The sequence below is a fragment of the Scophthalmus maximus genome, chromosome 15 (genome assembly GCF_022379125.1).
Source record: "Scophthalmus maximus strain ysfricsl-2021 chromosome 15, ASM2237912v1, whole genome shotgun sequence".
Taxonomy (NCBI): Eukaryota; Metazoa; Chordata; class Actinopteri; order Pleuronectiformes; family Scophthalmidae; genus Scophthalmus; species Scophthalmus maximus.
In genome coordinates, this window is record NC_061529.1 from 5,833,801 (window position 1) to 5,854,602 (window position 20,802).

Genomic DNA, 20,802 nt, shown 5'->3' on the forward strand with positions numbered 1-20,802 from the left:
ACGTCATTACACTGCGCAATCAGTTTTAACAATCCTAATGACAAGTTTTAGCCAAAGAGGTGTTTATTTCCACTTGGTTGAAAACAGAAAATGGAGGGTAAAGGGGAAGGGGAAGCTGGAGGTCAGTGAGGCCTCAACAACAGATGTTTGTCCTGGGCCATGCCTGCTCTGAGCCGTCCTCCCGTGTGCACCGCGGGACCTACTGCACAGACTCTCCCAGACATCCAGAAGCACATGTGTTGTCTGAGGACATTATCTCATCAGGATCCAGCGGAGGGGCTTCCACACCGGCCTGGAGGGCGACAGTTGGCTCTTCACTGCCTTTGTTACACACCCAACAGCAGCAGCAGCAGCAGCAGCAGCAGCAGCAGCCCGAGAGGCCTCTGCCTGTCGTCACGCATCTCTGTCCCCCGCCAGGGTCACACCACGCTCTCTTGATGCGACAACCTCGTCGTCAACGTCACCGTCGCCATAGCAACCGCGCCGGGCACAGCATCCCCGAGCAGATGTTTTTTTAGAGGGTTAAGGGAGGAGTGGGAGTGAAAGGAAAGAGTGGGAGGCTGTGAACTCAGCATCTCTCTCTCTCTCTCACTCACTCGCTCTCTGTGTCTTTTTTTTTTTGTATTTGCAGTGTGAATATTAGCGAGGACAGAACATGAGCCTGCGGCCGTGCTGGCAGCTCTGTGCAGCTGCATGTGCTCGGAGGCGCAGCACTGCTCTGAGCTAAATGCTAACATCAGCTATAGCTCATATCCTCACGATGTAAAATAAATTGCAGACATATTGATGCTGAGCAGCTGCAAGGTTCACAATCTAAGTTTAGCTTTTGCTTCACCATGAGGTGGATGAAGTACATTTACTCAAGTACTTTCTTCTACTCGAGTATCTTCATTTCATGAATCTGATCTGTTTGCAGATTCAGATTAATCATGAATGATATAATCATTTAACAAATTATGACATTTGATTATAAGGTAAGAAAAGATTATAGGCTGCAGGCAAAGTTACCGACCTTCAGCAAACACGAGGTGGTGAATCAAAAAGGAGCGAGAAAAACACTGCAGTTCACATTTTTATTAGGAAAAATCATTTTGCAGATTGAATATTATGATCATATATATAATTATTATACATAATTATATATATAATAATTTTCAGTTATTTAGAGGATGCATCAGCACAGTATATCTTAATAGGAAGACTATTGCTAGAATAAATATCTATATATCATAATTAGTTAAATAAAATAAAAAGTTCCAACAGAAGACAAAAAAAGGAACAACCTTAAATCTTAATTTACATTAAAAAAAAGAAAGAACAAGTGCTCGAAAGAAAGAAACCATTTGCAAAAAAAACCGAAGCCGTAACTGCTGCCGAGGGAATTTATTTAAAAAATACAAAGATGATTCACAGTTTGTGTCCTTGTTCTCATGCTGGCTGAAACACCGATAGGGACCATGCAGGAATGAAGAGCCAGAGCGACAGGATAGTACCGAACTACATTACCCACAAGCTCTATAGGCCCCGCTGTGCGGCCCCCAACCACCACCAGCTTGTAACAGGGTCAGTGGGAGCATCTTTTTTTGAATTATTTTATTTCCACCCTGCGGAGCTGATTTCCCTCAGACCCTCTCACGTGACTGTCACCTGCCCTCGTTTGTAGAAATGAAACCGGTGGCATTGAAAGGCGCAGCTTTTATTGTGTGTTCAGCTTCTACGTGACCCTTTTGTTTCAGCGTCACAAGGTCATGTTTCCGCATCCTGCCACGGAAGAACACGCACGCACGCACACGCACGAGAACCAAAGTGAGGAGACTCCTCAGCAACATCGCCGCCGAGCACCCTGTGACCTCCACGATGACCAACAACTGGGGCGAACTCTGCCTGGCAACAGTCCAACAGTTCAGTATTATCAAATGTCATTTTATCCTGCGTCTTTTCTCAATAAAACATTTTTATGTATTTTCCGGCAACTCAAGTTCTTCTTCCAACGTCTGCATTTATTTCACAACGCCATGACCATGCAACTTTTGTTCAAGACAAAAATCGAGAAGATCCTGTTATGTAATTGGCTGCTGCTGCTGCTTTGGTCTGATTCAGAAGTCAGCCGGTCGCATAACTGACTTTGCCCAGATTGTTCCTCTTTTTTGGACTGCCGTGTCACAATAAAATGAATTCACTGGGATGGGAAATAGCACGGTGAAATCATAATAATGATAAAAGAAAGTAATATTTAGGAATGAAAACCTAATGGAATTAAATAAAAGCTAACATTTATTAGATTATTTCAGAATTTGTTGATGTTAATATCATGTATATATTTTTTTTGTCTGTATTTAGCCACAAAATGAAGCATCTTATTCATTAATCTAATAATGGGCACTTTGGGTCTCCACTAATGTCCTGTTTTAAAGGACATTCAGTTGTTTTTCTTGCAGAGAAAAAAATTATAGCTCACTTTGGAAAAGGCCAAAGTTTTAACGACTCCATGTCAGCCGCTGAAGTTGACACAAAGTCGTCAAGTAGCTCTCCTGTGAGGTAAAGTAAGTTTGACTTTGAGAAAGAAACGCCGGCACCTTCCACCCACAGCCTCCTTTGCCCATGCACGCTCTCCTCCCTCTCTCACGACTCTGAAAAATTTGAAGTCCTTTGAACACTATTTACAACTATCTTACAGGCGGATGTGAGAGCAGTGTCGACCTTCAAGTCTGTTCAAGTGCAAACCGACTCACAGAAGAAGAAGAATGCGGAGGGGACGGATGTGAAGGAAACTCAAGAGTCGTCGGGGGGAGGACAGCTAATTTATGGAGAGAAGCGGCGCAGACAGTGGAGCCTGCACGACAGCGCGGAGCAGAACAAAAACAGCCAGTTATGATGATGATGATGATGATGATGATGCCGGTGAGAATGTGTGTAACTTGTTTGAACTGAAGACGTATGAAATACGCCTGTCTATTCAGCCCCCACACCTGTTTGTGTGTGTGTGTGCTGGATGACTCATGCAGAATGTGTGGGCAGTCTCCTCAAGAAAAATATCTGACAGACGCTTCATAAGATGGTACAACGACAGCACACAAACATGCAAACACACTCATACCCACGCAGACACACACACACACACACACACACACGCACACGCACAGTCAATCATGCAGGCCAGAGTGAAGAAATGCAAATAGGTGACTGCACACATACATGGATGAACTCACCCACTCACTCACAGTCCCACACGCACTCACACAAACCGACACAGCAGCGATGAATATATGCTTCATTGATAAATGAGATGAGACAAGCCATGGGGGGGACGGGGGCCAGAGGTGTCTGTCCTGATTCATGCAAGCGTTTAACTAACACACACACACACACACACACACACACACACACACACACACACACACACACACACACACACACACACACACACACACACACACACACACACACACACACACACACACACACACACACACACACACACACACACACACACACTCCTCTCACTGCCCCCCAAAAACATGCACAGCCACATTGGAGTCCTACACAGGCCACAGTTAGTGCAGTCGCACTCCACACTTTCACACCAGGTCTATTAATAGCACAGCTCCCTTTTCCCTCTTCACTCCGGCTCGTCTGTTGTCGTCCACATACCGCTGCCGGACGCTGCCTCGTTGGCTGTTGTTTTTTTTCCCCCCCTCTCCCCGCCCTGCTGTATCATATTTTCCACTCAGGATGGCATGAGCAAAACGACGTCAGCGGAAACAACACGTTGCACAAACATATACCTCGCAATCTGGCGGTGTGCGTGGCAGCGACCGGACGCGTCCAGCTGATATTTTATGCAGCTACACATCAGATCAGACACAGACGTGGGGTCAGATTGTTGTTGTTGTTGTTGTTGTTTTTCCCCCAGCTTTTTCTCTTTCAGCCCCAGTGCTTCGGACGGCCACGTCAGGGAGGTTTCACTCCATCCAACTGGCGACTTAAAGAACAAACCGAGACAAACTATTACAAATATCCCAGATCTCATTCAGACGTATTGTTTCTGAGATATAAACCAATGGGGGGGGGGGGGTGAAAGAGTATGAATGAGCATCCCTGGTGTCTAACGCGTAAAGGGCGTGTTTACAATGCAATCTTTTTGTTGTTGTTGAGTTTAACAGGACCTCACGTTAGTGCAAAATACAACACATCGATAACAACGGATTCATTCAACTTTGAAAAATTAAAAAAAAAAACAGCCATGGAGTGGAACCTTTAGTTATATATATATATTCACATTTTGCTAATCTTATCCGATTGATCTGAAGAGTGGATGTGTCAAACACAATATATAATGAGCGTCGTTAATAAGCTGTATATTACAGTATATAGCAACATTGAACCTCCTACTGTAACAATATTTCCTGGTTACAAAGGACATATTCCCGGCAAGACAGCGGGTACAGATTATCTTTACACGGGTAACATCTTACTTGAAGCTCCTTTTGAACATCTCGTTGAACTACCGTAAGCCTATTTACAAAAGAACTATACATTTTGGAATAGTTTTGAAATGGGCGTGAGTAATGGAAGGAGGGGCATTTGACACCGTGTGCATAAACGAGGCAGCGCTGATTAATAAGCAAGTTCTTCAAGTAAAATGTCACCCTTAAAGTGCCCAGTCGTTGATTCTGCCGCACACACAGAGACAGAAGGAGACGGACGAGAACAGTTGCTGTGCTTTTTTCTTCCATCTCTCTCTCTCTCTCTCTTTCTTTCTTTTTATCCAGAGAAACGGACACACAGTTAAAAGGGCCGTTCTCTGTGTCTTTGGGTTTAACAGTACAGGAGACAGATTATCCACCAAGTTGTTTTGTTAGAGCCGCCTGAGAGATGGAGAACAGTGGACAAATAATCCGACCCTCCTCTGCGATCGTGTGGCGGGAGGGGGCTTCCGTCACCCACACACATTCCCCCCGCCGCCGCAGCCGACGGGTCACATCACGACATACCCGGTTGTATCGGCAGAATCGCGACCTCGCTGTGCCGCGTTACCGTTGCCATCGATAGCATCTTACAATCTACACCGAGACTGAGGGCTACCTGCGACGGTGAGGCGATTGTTTGTTCCTCCGCGTCCAGGACCGTCGAGCAAATGTTAAAGATGGAAATCGTCGCAGACGAGACAAAACATTCAAAAACAATATACAAAAAAGGAAACAGACAAAAACAAAAATGTACAAACAGATATGTCGGTAAAAAAGTATTGTGCTTTTGGCAGTCCTGTGTACACTGTGTACAATTTCCAGAGCTCCTGCGTGAGAAAAGGGTGTGTGTGTGTGTGTGTGTGTGTGTGTGTGTGTATGTTTAGATATATATATATATATATATATATATGTATATATATTTATACATATGCACTTTGGACATAGAGCAATGGCTCCGGGATATTCTGTGTTCAGCAGAGGTCGTAAAAACATAATATATAGGCAAAAACATGGCAGATTTAAGTGTTGTGCGTGAGGGTGTGTGTTCATGATATAAAGTGCAATGTGAGAGCATCTAGGCTGAGTGAGTTCCTCATGTAGGCCGTCAACAAAAACGTGTTTCTCAGGTTGAAAACCACAGATATGCATGCGCGCGGGTATTTCTTTTGCGTTCGGGCGCCTGTGTGTGTGTGTGTGTGTGTGTGTGTGTGTGTGTGTGTGTGTGTGTGTGTGTGTGTGTGTGTGTGTGTGTGTGTGTGTGTGTGTGTGTGTGTGTGTGTGTGTGTGTGTGTGTGTGTTTGACCCATTCTGTTTCCTGATGCCTGGATGAGAAGTAGTGTGTCCAAACCAAAAACAAACAAACAATCAAAGAGGAAACAGAATTACTGATTCAGGTCACACTCAATAATCTGCACTGGGGGGAATTTTACATCCATTACATTATAATTCTTTTCTTATTTTCTCTGTGTGCTTTCTGTTTTTTTTTCTCAACATGAATTTAAAGATCGTCATAAAGCAAGAAAAAAAGGAAAAAAAAGAAGAAGAAGGCATTAAATAGAGAGAAACCTTCACGTGAAAAGTGCCAAAGCAAAACGTGACATTCTTGACCACAGAACCAAAACAGGAAAATCGTCCGGGTTCGCCTTTTTTTCTTCCGTCCTTACCAGCCTGGCAATGGTTATCCGAGTGAGTGTATCGTTCCCTCAAGGCAGACGCGTTTTGTTTTGTTTTGTTTTTCAGTTTCATGCTTTGACGAGAGTCCAGCTTCCCCGCATCCAGGGTCATTGTCGGACACTTGGTGAGAAGCACGCCCCGGCCGCCGGATGCTGCTCCACTTCGGGCGGGGACATTTAACAGGGTTGCACGTGAGCTCGATGATAGAATGACGGCTTGACCTATGCAAAGAAGGGTCTTCTTTTAAAAAATATCTTTCAGGACCAATTGGATGAGAACACGGGTGATTTTGTCCCCTCGCCACAAATGAATGCATTAACCTTCTGCGACCGATATAGAAGTTGGGTCAGGGCACGAAGAGACTAGATGGAATAATCGAGGTATCCCATGTCTATTTACATCCTCGGGTTTTGGCTGGGTCACGAGCCCCTCAGGTCCTGTCTTCACTAGCGTGTTTCTGAAAAGAAGGGTGTTTCTACCAGATGAGTTGAACTCCACTAACTTGGTCGACTCTGCTGCGTACACATTAGGTTTCTCTATAGTTGTAGTACTACAACTAGTAGTACTACAAGTTGTAGTACTACAACTAGTAGGGGGGGGGTGCGAAAGGACGAGGGCGCTGGGATGTCGAGGGGGTTGTGTTCAGGTGCGAGCCGGGCAGCGGGGGAGCGTCGCGGGTGTGGAGGTGAGAGAGGACACGGTGCTGTCGCCTGTGGTCTTTAAACGGAGTCCAAGGTTTCAACGGGACCCCTCAGCCGGGTTTCGAGGCACTTGGACGATGGAAAAAGTCCGCGCCCGCGCTGTTTTTTTCCCCAAAAAACAACGGCTGACGTCCACCGGTGTTCTTCTGCGACTCGGTGTTTTCTGTATGTAAGCAGAATGCAAATGGATGCAATGCTCCGGGCTGAAATGCGGTATGTTCCCGGTATGGAAGTCTGCGTTGGTGAAATGGCACCAGTCAACTGGAGGAGGCGGTGGGTGATGAGATTCCCCGTTGCCTTCCAGACATTTTGCTCTGAGTGATACGTTTAGTGAGTCCGTCTTTCATCTCGTCTCCCTTTGCGCTCCTCCGTTATTCTCTGTAAGCCCCCGTTCCCCGGCCTCCACCTCCCCTTTCCTCCTTCTCCGATATTCACATCACGCTGCATTTGCCCTTCAGTCTCTCGGCGCGGGACTGCTTCCCTGAGCGCTTGCCGTCGATGTTGAGGCTCATGTTCCTCTTCTTGTCCAGGTTGAGCAGCTCCTGGAAGAGCTCGGTTACATTGTGGTTGGTCTTGGCTGACGTCTCCATGAAGGCGCACTTCCACTGGTTGGCCTGCGCCTCTCCGTCCTTGGTCTCCACCTCCCGCTGGGTCTCGTCGCTCTTGTTGCCCACGAGCATGATGGGGATGGCCTCCACGTTGCCCTTTATGGCCAGGACCTGCGAGTGGAGGTGGAAAAATAAGAGGAACTGTTGTTGTTGTTGTTGTTGTTGTGGTGTCGTTGCTGCTGCAAAGTCACAGAAAATGTAGATCTCCAAGGTAATGTTAACACCTAGCTAGAGGTTGCTGGGAGAACGTTTAAATGTTTAAATGAAACAGAGTTTCTTGGTTGCCTGGGGCTGTAAGATGTTGACCGTGTACCTCTACAATCCCGGACAAATGAAGGCAAAAAAAAATGGCAGAAAAAACGTTTAAGTTAACACATTTTTAAGTAAAACTTAGGTCCAGTCTGTATTAGCTTTCATTCATTACATTAAATTATGATTATAATTATATTATGTACAATTTCATTTACATAATTCACAGTTCATCAAAAGAGAACCTGATATTTAATTTGCCTGTAACTGAAGATGAAAAAAAAAGATAAAGAAAAAAAAAACTGTTAGTAGAATATGAGGCATATGTTGTAAGTTATCAGTGAATCATTTATGAAATGATTCAGACATCAACAAAAAAGTCCATTAATGAGCGCAATTGTCAGAACTTTGCTCAAAGACACTTCAGCAGTGTGTGAATTCAACTAATCAAGCTCAATGTCTCCTGATAGATAAAACCCCCTGAACTCTAGCAGAGAAAAAAACCCCACTGTTCCACACACAAACTGGATTTGAGTAAATTAACAATATTCTTCACGTCCTAAAAAAAAATCTGATTGATTAACTGTTTGGTGGACATGTGGGCGAACTGAGCATCAGCCCAAAAACTTGAGAAGCATTGGCGGAGCGTATTAGACAGCGAGATACACAAATATGAGCGAGACCACTTTGCCTTTTGGATATGATACCACTGAAAAAAATTTAATCGTAATGTGCGCAAACACACAAAGGAACACAGCCACGAATGGACACGTACAGACTCCACTGTGTCTCCACAGTGCAAACACGTCTCTCACCTGTTGGTAAATGGGCTTGAGCTCCTCCAGGGACTGTTTGCTCGTGATGGAGTACACCAGGATGAAGGCGTGGCCTTTGGAGATGGACAGGCGCTGCATGGCGGGGAACTGGTGGCTCCCCGTGGTGTCGGTGATCTGCAGCGTGCACACGCTCTTGTCGCAGCTGATCACCTGGCGGTAGGTGTCCTCCACCGTGGGGATGTAGGTGTCCCTGAAGGTGCCCTTGACGAAGCGCAGCACCAGGGAGCTCTTGCCCACTCCGCCCGCCCCGAACACCACCACGCGATAGTCGTTGCTCTGCTCCGGCATTCTGCCCCCCTCAGGCTCTAAGACAGTGTTGCACCTGCGATGTTGAGGGTAGGGGGGGGAGGGGGGAGGAGGGGGAGAGGCGTGGAAAAGTGGGAGAAGAGGATCATTTCAGCTAAAAAAGAAGAGTAGAGAAAGCAGCAGATACAACGCAGAGGGAGGAGGAGAGGAAGAGCGACGTCCGTCCTCGTGGTCTGATGATGAGGCAGGGAATAAATCAGGGAGGATGAGTTTGGTGTTTCACCTGACGCAGACGTTTCCCTCATCAATACCATTCCCAGAGTCTCTCAGTTTTTATCCCCCCCCAAAAACATTCCTCATTTATCAACTCAAGCAGCTGCGGAAAACCCGCTGGAAGAGACAGAGTCCAGAGGACAACAGTCTCCAGGAACTTCGGGGGGGGGGGGGGACTGTCATCTTATTCATGTTTTTGTTCATGTGAAAGGTATGAAAATAGAAAATTGGATTGGAACAGATGTTTCTCTTTCCTGAGCCCTGTGATGGTGCTTCTACCCTGTAACCGAGGGGCAATTCTATTTCTACATCAAAAAAAAAATCTGAATAAACTTAAACCAAAGGGCGGAATATGACAATAAAAGCTGTTCTATTAAAAAAAAAAAAAAAAAATGTCCAAGTTCATGTGAAAGGTATCACAAACTCTACAAAGCATCTTTCAGCTCATATTGTCTGTGTATTACAGTTTTGACTCTTTGCAGAAGCAGCAGCAGCAGGAGGCGTCTGTTTTTTCCCGGGGGGAAACATCTCTGACAAACTGACACACAAACCTGCCCAGTTAAAGGTCAAAGGTCAAAGTCAAAGAAGCGTTATGCTCGCATAGCTCTTGGGTTCTCGTCCGCAGCAGCGCCGCGCTCTTGAGGGGACTCCACAAATGTCCACCCTCAGCGTTACCCGCTGCCGCTCACACATATGCATCTGAGCAACGTCCCCTCACATCCCGTCAATCGCCGTCCTCGCAAGTGCGCGCGTGCGTCTGCAGAGCATCTGGCCGCGATTGCGCATCGCAAATCTCGTTGCATTATTCATCCGCTGTGGGTTCTAAACTTGCTTTAAGGTCCCGTAATAAGATGCTCCTTCAGTTGCGATCACGCGCCGCTCTCTAAGCTGCAGCTGTAATGAAACAGTGAATTGACATCAATACCAGATGGAATGAGTGGATTTCTGTCGTGCTTGCACTGCTGGAACTCGCTATTGATGGCGGCGGCCCCTCTGTAATTGCATTGCCAGGTTGGAGATAATATCAGTCAAGGAGTTCAAAATAAATGGGGATTCGGGGAGTGCCTCTTGAGTTTTACAGTCAATCTATAGCTGTAAGTCTGGGTGACACATGAGAGTGGTTTATATCCACGCTGAACACACAACCACACTTTCATTTGCAGGCAAGCCCGTGTTTTCTGCTCATATCCCTGAAAGACTCTCAACTCTGGTCTGGCAAAGCATTGAAATTCTATTGAATAGCCCTCCTGTGCCTAAGGATGATGATACACCGATTCTTCATTTCTTTTTTATGGTTTTCCAGTGTGACTGAAGCTTATCGTCTGAGATAAATGGTCAAGCCTATCAAAGTATTCATTTTATAAATCACAGCAGACTGTGGGAATAAGATTATGTGCAGCTAATAAATAAGAAGAACAACTTAGTTATAATATAAGCAATATTAATAAAGTCAAAAAAAGAAAATCCGTAAAAAGAAACGCTCTTAAACTTAAAGCTGTAATGAGGTCGTCGGTCACTTTGACGAATTGTGCACTGAGTTGCCAGAGCTGCTCAGTGATTTCTGCTCAGGTCTGCTTTATGCCCGCCCACACACCCACACACCCACACACACCCACACACACACCAACACCCACCCAAACACACACCCACCCACACACACACACACACCCACACCCACACACACACCCACACCCACACACCCACCCACACACCCACACACACACCCAAACACACACCCACACCCACACACACCCACACATCCACCCACACACCCACCCACACACCCACCCACCCGCACACACACCCACACACACACACACACACAAACAGAAAATGATCACCAAACTCTGCAGTCCATTCCAGCTGGACAGAGCATTTCAGTGACTTTCAGCTCATTGTTTTGGTTTTTACAAATCGCGACTTAACTTGCACGTGTCTGTTCACTCCCGCCGTCGCTCTCATCGGAGTCGTTTTTAGCAGCAGGTGGCTGTTTTCATCAAGGTTCAGAAAACCTGTCTTAAGTTAAGTGCTCGGCGGCAAACAGAGGACAAATGTTTAACACAGTTAAAGTCACATAGTTCCCCTCAGAGGTAGGTGGAGACCAAAAATAAATAGGGGTTAAAAGAGAGTGAATATTGGACTTATAACTAACAATATTGATTCAAACTCTGGGTTTGAATTTGTAATCAGACAACTGTTTGCTAACATGTTGGCCCTGCATTTCAACCTCCAATGTTGATGGTCAATGACGTGTTTACAGCTTGTTGTGCGGCCTCCATGTGGCCAAAAGTGAAATTAAAGTAAGGTTTGAAATATTTGTCTTACTCAGACAGTAAAAAAAATAATTTTATCCAAATTATATCAACTACTTTAAATAGGGGCACAACTGGAAGCGAGTTCTTGGAAAGTTGTCAATAATCCCTCAGGAAGGTCAAAGTTGAACCAGGAAGTCAGAATGGTTATCATCCCTATTAAATTAGGCTAAACAGGGGATTTCTTAACCTGTATGTCATATTTTTTAATGTAGTAATGTTTAGTATCCTTTCTCTTGATTTAGGCAACCTGAAGATGTTTTTCTTTGACATGCTCCCCGAGCCCCCTCTCGCTGTTTCTCCTGTGTCTCCTGCTCTACCAATCCTCAGGTCGCTGTTCTGTTCGATCAATAAACCAAGGCCGCCGCTGTGCATCCATGGGGAACCGTCTGTCTGGGCCCCTGTCAGTCTGTCCTCCAACCCCCCCACCCCGACTGGTGCCTGTTGGGATTCTTTGGGACGGGGTATTTCAGCCTGGCGACGACGATGCTGCCCAACAAAAACCTTCCTCCACTCCCTCCCTTCTTTCACCAGGAACAAAATGAGCCGTCTCCCTCCCTTTGTCAGCAGCTAAGACTGCACACACAGGTGCAAACCTCACAGTGACGTGCAAACACACGTAAGCGTACACACACACACACACACACACACACACACACACACACACACACACACACACACACACACACACACACACACACACACACACACACACACACACACACACACACACACACACACACACACACACACACACACAGTTCTTCTCCATCATTTGTCCTTGACACCAGGCCTCCTCCCGAAACACAAGCTGCCCCCCCGTCCTCTTACATCGTTTCATTAGAAACAAGAGAGGACTGCAGTTGCTTAACGAATTAATGGTACACTATAAATGCATCTGTGGCACTGCAGCCAAACTCCATTAGCTGATAGCTTTGGCACAGTCCAAACAGGCCTCCTCTCCGTAGGAAAATAGACGCGACGCAGTCCTTCGCCGCTCGATTATTTCACGGCGCGAACAAGGAAATGTCACCTTTAGCTAAAAACATGCACATAATTTCCCCTCAAGAGAGCCACTTACGCAGCGGCACAAAGGGAGGCGCATTAAACCAACATCAAACACAATGCCGTTCAACGGATCAAGAGCGTGATTAAATAGACACCCGCAAAGCTGTCCCATGGTATCTTGTGGAGAGAGGGGTTTTAATCAAACCATGGACACTGGAATGCTGAGGACACACGGCTATTCGCCGATGAGCGTTCTTACAGGATCAACAGATTTTCGGCTCAAGGTTTTCTCTGAAATATTCGTCCTGGTGTGGTGGTGACTGACAGACAGACAGACAGACAGACAGACAGACAGACAGACACACACACACACACACACACACACAATGTCTGAAACCTACACAAAGTTTCTTTAGCTGCCAGACTGACAGATCTTGATTGAGAATGTGTGTATGTGTGTATGTGTGTGTGTGTGTGTGTGTGTGTGTGTGTGTGTGTGTGTGTGTGTGTGTGTGTGTGTGTGTGTTTTGCGTCTGTGCAGTCAAGCAGAAGATTTTCGTTCACTGTGCACAGATCAGTTCAGGCTTTTTCAAAGTGTGTGTGCTTGCGTGCGTGTTACCACCGGAATGAATCTGCGTTTTCTTAGCCGGGCAATTTTTAGGCCCGGGCCTTTTTTCATTAGGTTTGAGGAGGCAGCAGAGGTCGAGTTTATAAGTTTTCATTTGGTGTCACACATTTAATCGTGCCTGCTGCTTTGCTGCAGTTCACACCTGCTAACAAAACACACACATGGCGAGCCCGGACTAGAGAACACAGCTCATGTATGCACATAAAGTGATGTACACTTAAGCAACAGTGCCACTCTGGATTTTTTTCTCTTAATGTATGAATGTTTGATTGTGGAGATACTAATTTGTTTTGTATACGACTGACGACAGCTTCGACTTCTTTACAAGTTTTAGGTCTCACCATTAAATCTAAATCTGGTTGTTTCACTTCATGCCACATTATCAGTTATCTGAGGGTGCTTTTTTCTTCTTCAAAATTAACAGCAAAGCTGGATGAGGCTCATTAGATTTCTTGCCAAGAGTAAGATGAGTATATTGTTACCACTCCCCTTAGAATTGCACAAGGAGTCTTGTTGTCACTGCAAAGTTGCCAAGCAACCTACTGTAACTGCAGGAAGTCCCTGCACCCAGCCAAGAAATGGTCTAATAGTGAGGGCAAAAATTGTTGTTTTCACCTGGTTTATGCACAGGCTGAACATAAAAAGATGTTGTGGCCTTTGACTGTTGCACATCTATTCATAAGTGACTGTAAAGTATTGCCAGATAAATCAATCAGTAAATCAACATAGGTAAACAATCATTTAGCTTCCTGTGCCATTCTAAAATAAGTAAACAATATGTGAAATATGTGTAACCGTGCATGAGGAAGTATGAATGTATTTACGCCTGTGTGCACACACGTGAGAGTGAGGGTGTGTGCGTCTCTCATCCCGTGATTGCGCTGACGCTGTACGTGCATGTAGCGTGTGTGTTCGACTGTCCGAGAGCACTGCAGCACTGTGGTCTCGGCTTAGTAGCTAATCATTGAGCTTAACCTCCTCTGTGCCGCTGGCCTGCTCTGCATTGACCCAATTCCCAGGACTTAAGTTACCAGCGGTCTCACTACAAGGCTGCATGAGGCCCTCTGACTCTCCGCCCGGATCCCTTTGACTCAGCATGCAGCGACAGCAACACTGTGGCAGGGGAATATCTGGACACAGTTGGACCCAGAAGCAACGCAGGTGACTGACTTTTATCTGTCTGCGGTTACTCACAAAATCACATTTGACATGAGAGATGTGCACAGTTTTAATCCTTCCAAGTAGAAAATATTTTCTTCAGAGCAAACTGACTAGTTAATCATGAGATCCTGCTGGAAATACGATTGCAAGGTGAGTGAGCTTCATGAAATACAAATGCAATTGACAAAATTGGTCCATATCATCCAACCTACTTTTCTTATTGTTCTCATAGGTTTTTCCTTGATCATATGCCTTTATTAGATAGCACCATTAGAGAAATGACAGGAAATTAGTTAAAGAGAGTTGGTCCTCAGCCGAACCTGAACCAGGGATGTTGTGGCTCACGGTTGGCATCTTAATCCCTAAACCAGGGGGCAAGTATTTACACCTGATTATGTGGAAACACTGGTGTCTTTTAGTAAAGAAAATAGTTTTTAAATGTATTCATGAAGCCAATGTTTAAAGCAAATCCTTATGCTCCTGGGTTACTCACAGTATTCTAATACGGAATATATCTGCAACATTTGCACTGTGCTTCAGCTTCAGGAGAAAATAATAAAGTTTCGTCTGAACTCATCATCATAAAACAATGGGGCTCCATTTCCCATTTGGAAATATCCAGGTCAAGTCTAAATTATGCACAGGTCATTGTTGTACCTGCAAAATTGTACTATAAAGGAAAAAATATGGTTATAGAACATTAATGCGTAAGTGAAAATGAAACCCTGAGAATAACACTTCATTCATTATCTGTATAAATGAACCAAACAGGCCTGTGTTCACCACGAAATCCTGGTATTTGTCATCATATTGTTGTTTTAGCAGCAACGCTTGTTGCTCACAGAGAGACACCACGTTTGTGGTGAAAGAACGGCTATGGGTTGGGATTAGAAATCTATAAATTCAAATCTCTGGACAGGAAAATGAACTCACACACTTGACTTCCACTCGTGTTCATGTGTGTCTCTTCCACAAGCAAGATGCAGTCTGGGGAAAAAAAATCCTTCAACCTGCAACTAGTGCGGAAGGATTTCAAAAATGAAAGCAGACAGCAGCCGCGCCTTACCAATTAGCGTTTGAGAGGAAAACATTTTCTCTTTCGGGCAGATTGATTTCTGAGCCGTAATCAAACATCGCGGCCGTAGCCCTGCTGATTTTATGCAGCCGACTTACACGGGACTGGGTGTTAGACGCCCCCTGTAATTAGTCTTTGAGGGTGTATTAGTACCGGGTATTAACGTGACCTGGGGAACCCCTGGGGTTGCTCCGTCTGGCCACTCCATAAGACCCTGCTAATACCTCCGCCTGGCAACCTGGGGGGAAAAACACACACGCACCTGGCTAATAACACCAGGACTCGGCCGAAGAAGAGCAAGCTATCACCGAACACAGTTGATGGAGCAATAATGTTTGTTTTCAAGGATGCATTTTGTATTTCAAGAAAGCGTATGGTCAGAGGCTCTGAATGGCCCTGACCTGACTGAAGGACTGACTACAGACCAGTGGGGTGTGTTGCAGAGACGTGCCCACGGTGAAAGATGGTGCCAGGGTCGGTAGTTTGGGATCGACTCCATTGGTTTCTACGGTGGCGAGATCAACCTGGCACCTTTTTTTCTTTTTGTTGATCCAGGTCTGATAAGAACGCAGATGGTTAAAAGCAGAATCAGCAAGGGAATCCTTCATCTTCGCTCCCATGATGCATTTGGAATTTCGAGAGACTGACAGTTTTCTCAGTTCTTGTAACAAGATTTTTAAAAAAATCCAATTACGAGCTGATATTTTGCGCACAATGTCAAATAAATCACGGTAACTCAGAGGTCACCGAGTGTGTAATTGACCAGAGCCGCCGCCGTGGCCTGTAATTAGTTGCACAAGACCAAGAAAACGCTGCCTATAGAGCCACGTGATATAAAGAAGACCGTCTGGACCCGTGGATCAAATGAGAGGGCGCTGTCGGAAACAACTAAAAATCACTTTAGCATCGATCCGTTCCAGAATTAAAGCAGAGCCTCTGGAACAGAAGTTATGAAACCTCCGGAGCAGAGGTTATACAGTACGTACGGTAGTTACATAAATATCTCAGAGGTGCTTAACAGCGATGATGCACTCGTGCTTTCAGAGCAACAGACTCAAACATCCTGAGGAGACAACGGCTGACGATTTGAATCAATGAAAAATAAGCGAGCTAAGATTAAAAAAAAACTACTGTTGCGTAGTCGTCTTGAACTCAGAAAAGCAGCAGGTGTTGGGCGCACACTCCCTTTCTTTTGTTTTCATACTTTTATGATGACATGCAAATCAGGCCTGTAATGTTATGTACTGTATTGCCCAGATTCACTTCTTTTTGCACTTCTCTTTACCACTTTACTCCAAATTACGATGCTCCATCATTGTCTCCCTGATTAGACTTTGTACCCGAATTTTTATCAACAAAAAAATATTTCGGCCATGACGCTTCTGTATCTTCTGGGCTACTAACGCCTCACTGTGAGCCAACACTAACATTGCATATACTTACTGTATATGTGGATGTGTTATCAGTTCTTTTTTCCTCATTTTGTTTTTGCTATTTGACAGAAATTTGTCACACTTTTGTGTAAGTGATATACTTATCAGAAAAGAAAAGACAAGGACGGTGACTCAAACAGGAAGTTAATGGTTAAAACGTGCCTTTAGACGGTAGTAGACCTGGGTAACGCTGCAGTGATTGCAAGAATATACCCACCTGAGCAACTGCACCGAAACAATACGAATAATGATTGTGTCAAATAGAGCCAAATTTGATATGTGTCTGCAGCTCTGGGTGGACCTGATAATGGTAGCTGCAAAAAACATAATCGGACAGATGTGAAATCCCCAACCGAATTCAATGTCTTTCTCAACATCTGGCCTTCCTGACCTCAGTTATCTCACATGGCCTTTTGAAGGGGCCATTTGCAAGGCCCTCGCATCAAATGAAAAAAACACCACCACAGTCCATCATCCTCTTCCATTATCAGCATCAACTCTCATCTCCAGCATCATCAGAAGTGTTACCACTTTCTGTGGTTTTCCTCGTTACCAATTGCATCGAGTCATTTCTTCGTCCTGCCTCAGCAGAGTTATGTATTTTCTCATGCGAACGCACTGTGGCCATTCTACAGTACAGACAGACAAATGGACAGGCAGGCCAGGACATCCACACCCCCCACACACACACACCAACACCCCCACTTATCCTCCATCCTCGCCCCAGCACATGGAGGTTTTAATAGAGTCTGCATCTCTATGCTCCTCTCAGCCGCACACTTTAAAGCTTAATCACAGGATTTACTGTCATACATCTCTTCTCCTCTCTGAAACCCTGCATCCGTCCTCCTCCACACACGTACACGCACGCACGCACACACACGCACGCGCACGCACGCACGCACACACACAGACGACTGGCAGCGTTCAATATACAGGAAGTTGAGTCACATACACATCCACGTTCACATGCACGGAGAAGGCCTACATGATTCACACCACCTCGTGCGTGTCATACAGGCTTCCCTCCCCAGCCATGAGACCCACAACACGCAGCACATCGGGGATGGAGAGGGGGTGGAGGGCGGATGGAGAAACACAGCACAGATCCAGATGGAGGATTAACCGCGCGCGGCTTTTTGCCACAGAAAATCGGGTCTTTCATATGCGTCACGCTGGCGTCACCATCGGTGCATGGGGGCTGCTGTTGACGTGCATCCCCCCCCGCACGGAGTCAGGAGCGGGGGCGTCGGGAGAGGGGTTTGCTCGCCGCCGTCGGTTCCGCAGATTGTTGCGCAACGCCATTACAGACCACCCCGCGCTCCGCTCGGTTCATTCATAAATACCGGAGGATCGCCATCTCGCAGCTGTGCCATCATTTCACAGTCGCAGCGAACCCCCCCCCCCCCCCCCCCCCCCCCCCTCCTCCTCCTCGCCCCCTTTACTCCTCAAAGCAACATGATAATCCCGACCTCCTCATCTTTCTCCCTCTCCTCGCTGACTGCCAACATGGCTGTGCGCGCACACATGCAGGTTACATACATGCGAGTCTGCGCGGCCGAGCTCGTCAGAAACACGAATGCGAAGTCGCGATAGGCATCGGAATCGACGCTGACCCCAAAAAAAGAGAAAATGTTGAATGTTGGGGGTTCGTCATCCAGGCGATCGGCACGAAACCGTGTGCGCACTCAACCCGCCACAGCACAGAAGCCGCTGAGGCGCCGCGGTTTGTGCGCCACTGAATACCAACATCCAACTTCCCTCCGTGTGTGTGTGTGTGTGTGTGTGTACGCTGCGGAGGATGAGCAGCATCAACATACCTGGTCGGGAAGAAGACTGCTCCGCGTCGGGCTCGCCCTTGGTCGAGACGGATGAAAGACAAACGCCGAGGAGCGTCTTACAGCATTTTACGCGGTTCATGTAGAGCTCATGTCGTCCGATTTCTAACACCACCACCACCGCCACAGCAGACTCCCTCCCTCCCTCTCTCTCTGTCTCTCTCGCTCTCTCTTTCTGCCAGATAGGACGTGGGAGGTGCTATGCCCCCTCTCCCTTTTCTGTCCACACTTGATTTTCCTTCACTTCATACATGACGTCCTGGTGGTTGGACGGCAGCAACACTTTAAAACAGACTTCCCCTGGAAATAAAATGAAAAATATATTTCATGTCCAGGACGGATGCAGCATCATCTCGAACATCATCTCGAAAACGAAAAGGAAATGTACTGGGAATTCACGTAGATACAGCCACAACCTGCACCGTCTGAAATGAAGAATATCTCAGGAAATCAGGCAGTATTAGAAATACTGATGGTCCCTGCATGGGCAACTAATCCAATCTAAGGAGCCCAACTGATGGAATTACATTCACGGTCAGAAGATGTAACCTAAGCAGAGGCCCCACTTCATTTCCAAATGTTGGTGTTTTTTAGCCACAGACAAGTAGATGGACTGCAGCAACTAGATTACCTCCACCAAGTAGATGGACTGCAGCAACTAGATTACCTCCACCAGCGTCACTTGACTGACCGAGAGGCAGCAGGAAAGAAAAGAGTTGAGAGGAATTTCGTGAGAATGAAAAATGTTCGAATTATTGGATCCATTTGAGTCCTCATCTTAAAGTTTAGCAGACGTGCACCTGCAGGTATACTTAAAACATAAAGAGGCAACTGAACTGGTTATCTTTATACAGTGGAAATACACGATGGATACTGAAATTATCCTTTATGTCAACATAGGGTCATAAGTGAAATTCAGCTTGAAGAGCTCAAAAAGAAAAAGAAAAATCCTTCATGGTTGTTCGATCCAGGATCAGCACCATGGACAGCGACCCCATTGTGTTTCAGCACCACGGACAGAACCAGGGATGTAAATGAACAGTACATGGGCTACACACAGATTAATCAACATGCAACTGATGTAAATAAAGAAATAAGTGACATATGTACAAATGTACCAGCCTGATAACTACAATGAGTCCAATATGAATTAATCGGCTCATGTCAGCAGAAATGAGACAATTTCATCGCTTCCGGTTATCACCACCAATAAATCCGAATGAGCCCGTCCCATAGTAATACTAAAGGCCTGCTGCCGAGGTGGACCAGGCCTTGTTTTGAGCTGTGGTCGGTACGTGACGGTCTCTGTGTATGACTCACCAACTCTCCATATACAGCCCGGACAGCCTTGTGTTTGTCTCCCTCTGTCGGTGAGGCGCGGGAACAGCAAAGGAATGCGGGGGGAGGGCAGCGGTGGTTGGTGGAGCAGCCTGGGTGATAACAAGTAGCATTGATTGTTTTAAGTCTATAGGGGGAATGATGAGCAGGAAGAGGCTGGACAGGAGTAGAGATGGTAGAGATACAAATAAACAACAATCACCATCTAAACATCTGATTAAATTAGGTGAAGGAAGTTACATTTAAAATGATTCCTCATTTTATCTTTACCAGCTATTTCTAAATATGTTTTAAAAAAAGGACATTTTGATCACATATTTTGCTCTTGGTCTCCTACAGACAGACATGTCTGTACATTTATTACCCAATATATTGTTTTCAGATTTTCCCCTTTCCTATGATAATGTATGTTTTTTTAAATTTTGTATTATTCCTTTCTACTAAATATTATCATTTATGTGAATATATAACATGCAAAGTCACATACATAAATTGGGAGTTTTGGAATCATAATGCATCCTTTTTGAGAACTAAACAAATAATTGTGTATCATCAGCACATCAGATTTCCAAAGCCAGTGGGATTCAGCATCCAGGGAACATAAATATAATCTTTAAGGCTACACCAATATAGTGTGCCGGAGTAGCATGTGGTTGAAAAATGTTTACTTATATAAAACATGGTTTCATACTTTCCTTCTCCTCGGCTCATCATTACAGAGCCCACACGCAACACAAAGTCTGGGATCACACCACAAGTCGCAACACAGTGCAATTATTGGATTCTGTGTCCCCATTCCTGTTGAATCGATAAAGCCGTCCACCGGTGGCTGAGGGGAAACGGAGCAAACACCCAGCAGACACGTCTCCACGGAGGCCGTTTCCAGATGGGTGGGCTTCCTCTCCCCGTGGCGGTGTGTGAGTGACCATCGCGCCGGCTCCGTCCACCATTTC

At 45.7% G+C, this 20,802-nt stretch overlaps 1 protein-coding gene across 1 annotated transcript; it reads right to left on the reverse strand.

The window, feature by feature from the left end:
• Nucleotides 1-1,368: 1,368 nt before the first annotated feature.
• Nucleotides 1,369-18,806, reverse strand: diras1b (DIRAS family, GTP-binding RAS-like 1b). The gene is made up of 3 exons (XM_035610355.2): nucleotides 18,494-18,806; nucleotides 8,517-8,859; nucleotides 1,369-7,563 (listed from the first exon to the last, which is right to left on the reverse strand). Exons 2-3 carry the CDS (start codon nucleotides 8,823-8,825, stop codon nucleotides 7,276-7,278), a joined length of 597 nt encoding a protein of 198 aa, XP_035466248.1. The 5' UTR covers nucleotides 8,826-8,859; nucleotides 18,494-18,806; the 3' UTR covers nucleotides 1,369-7,275.
• Between the last annotated feature and the right edge of the window lie 1,996 nt (nucleotides 18,807-20,802).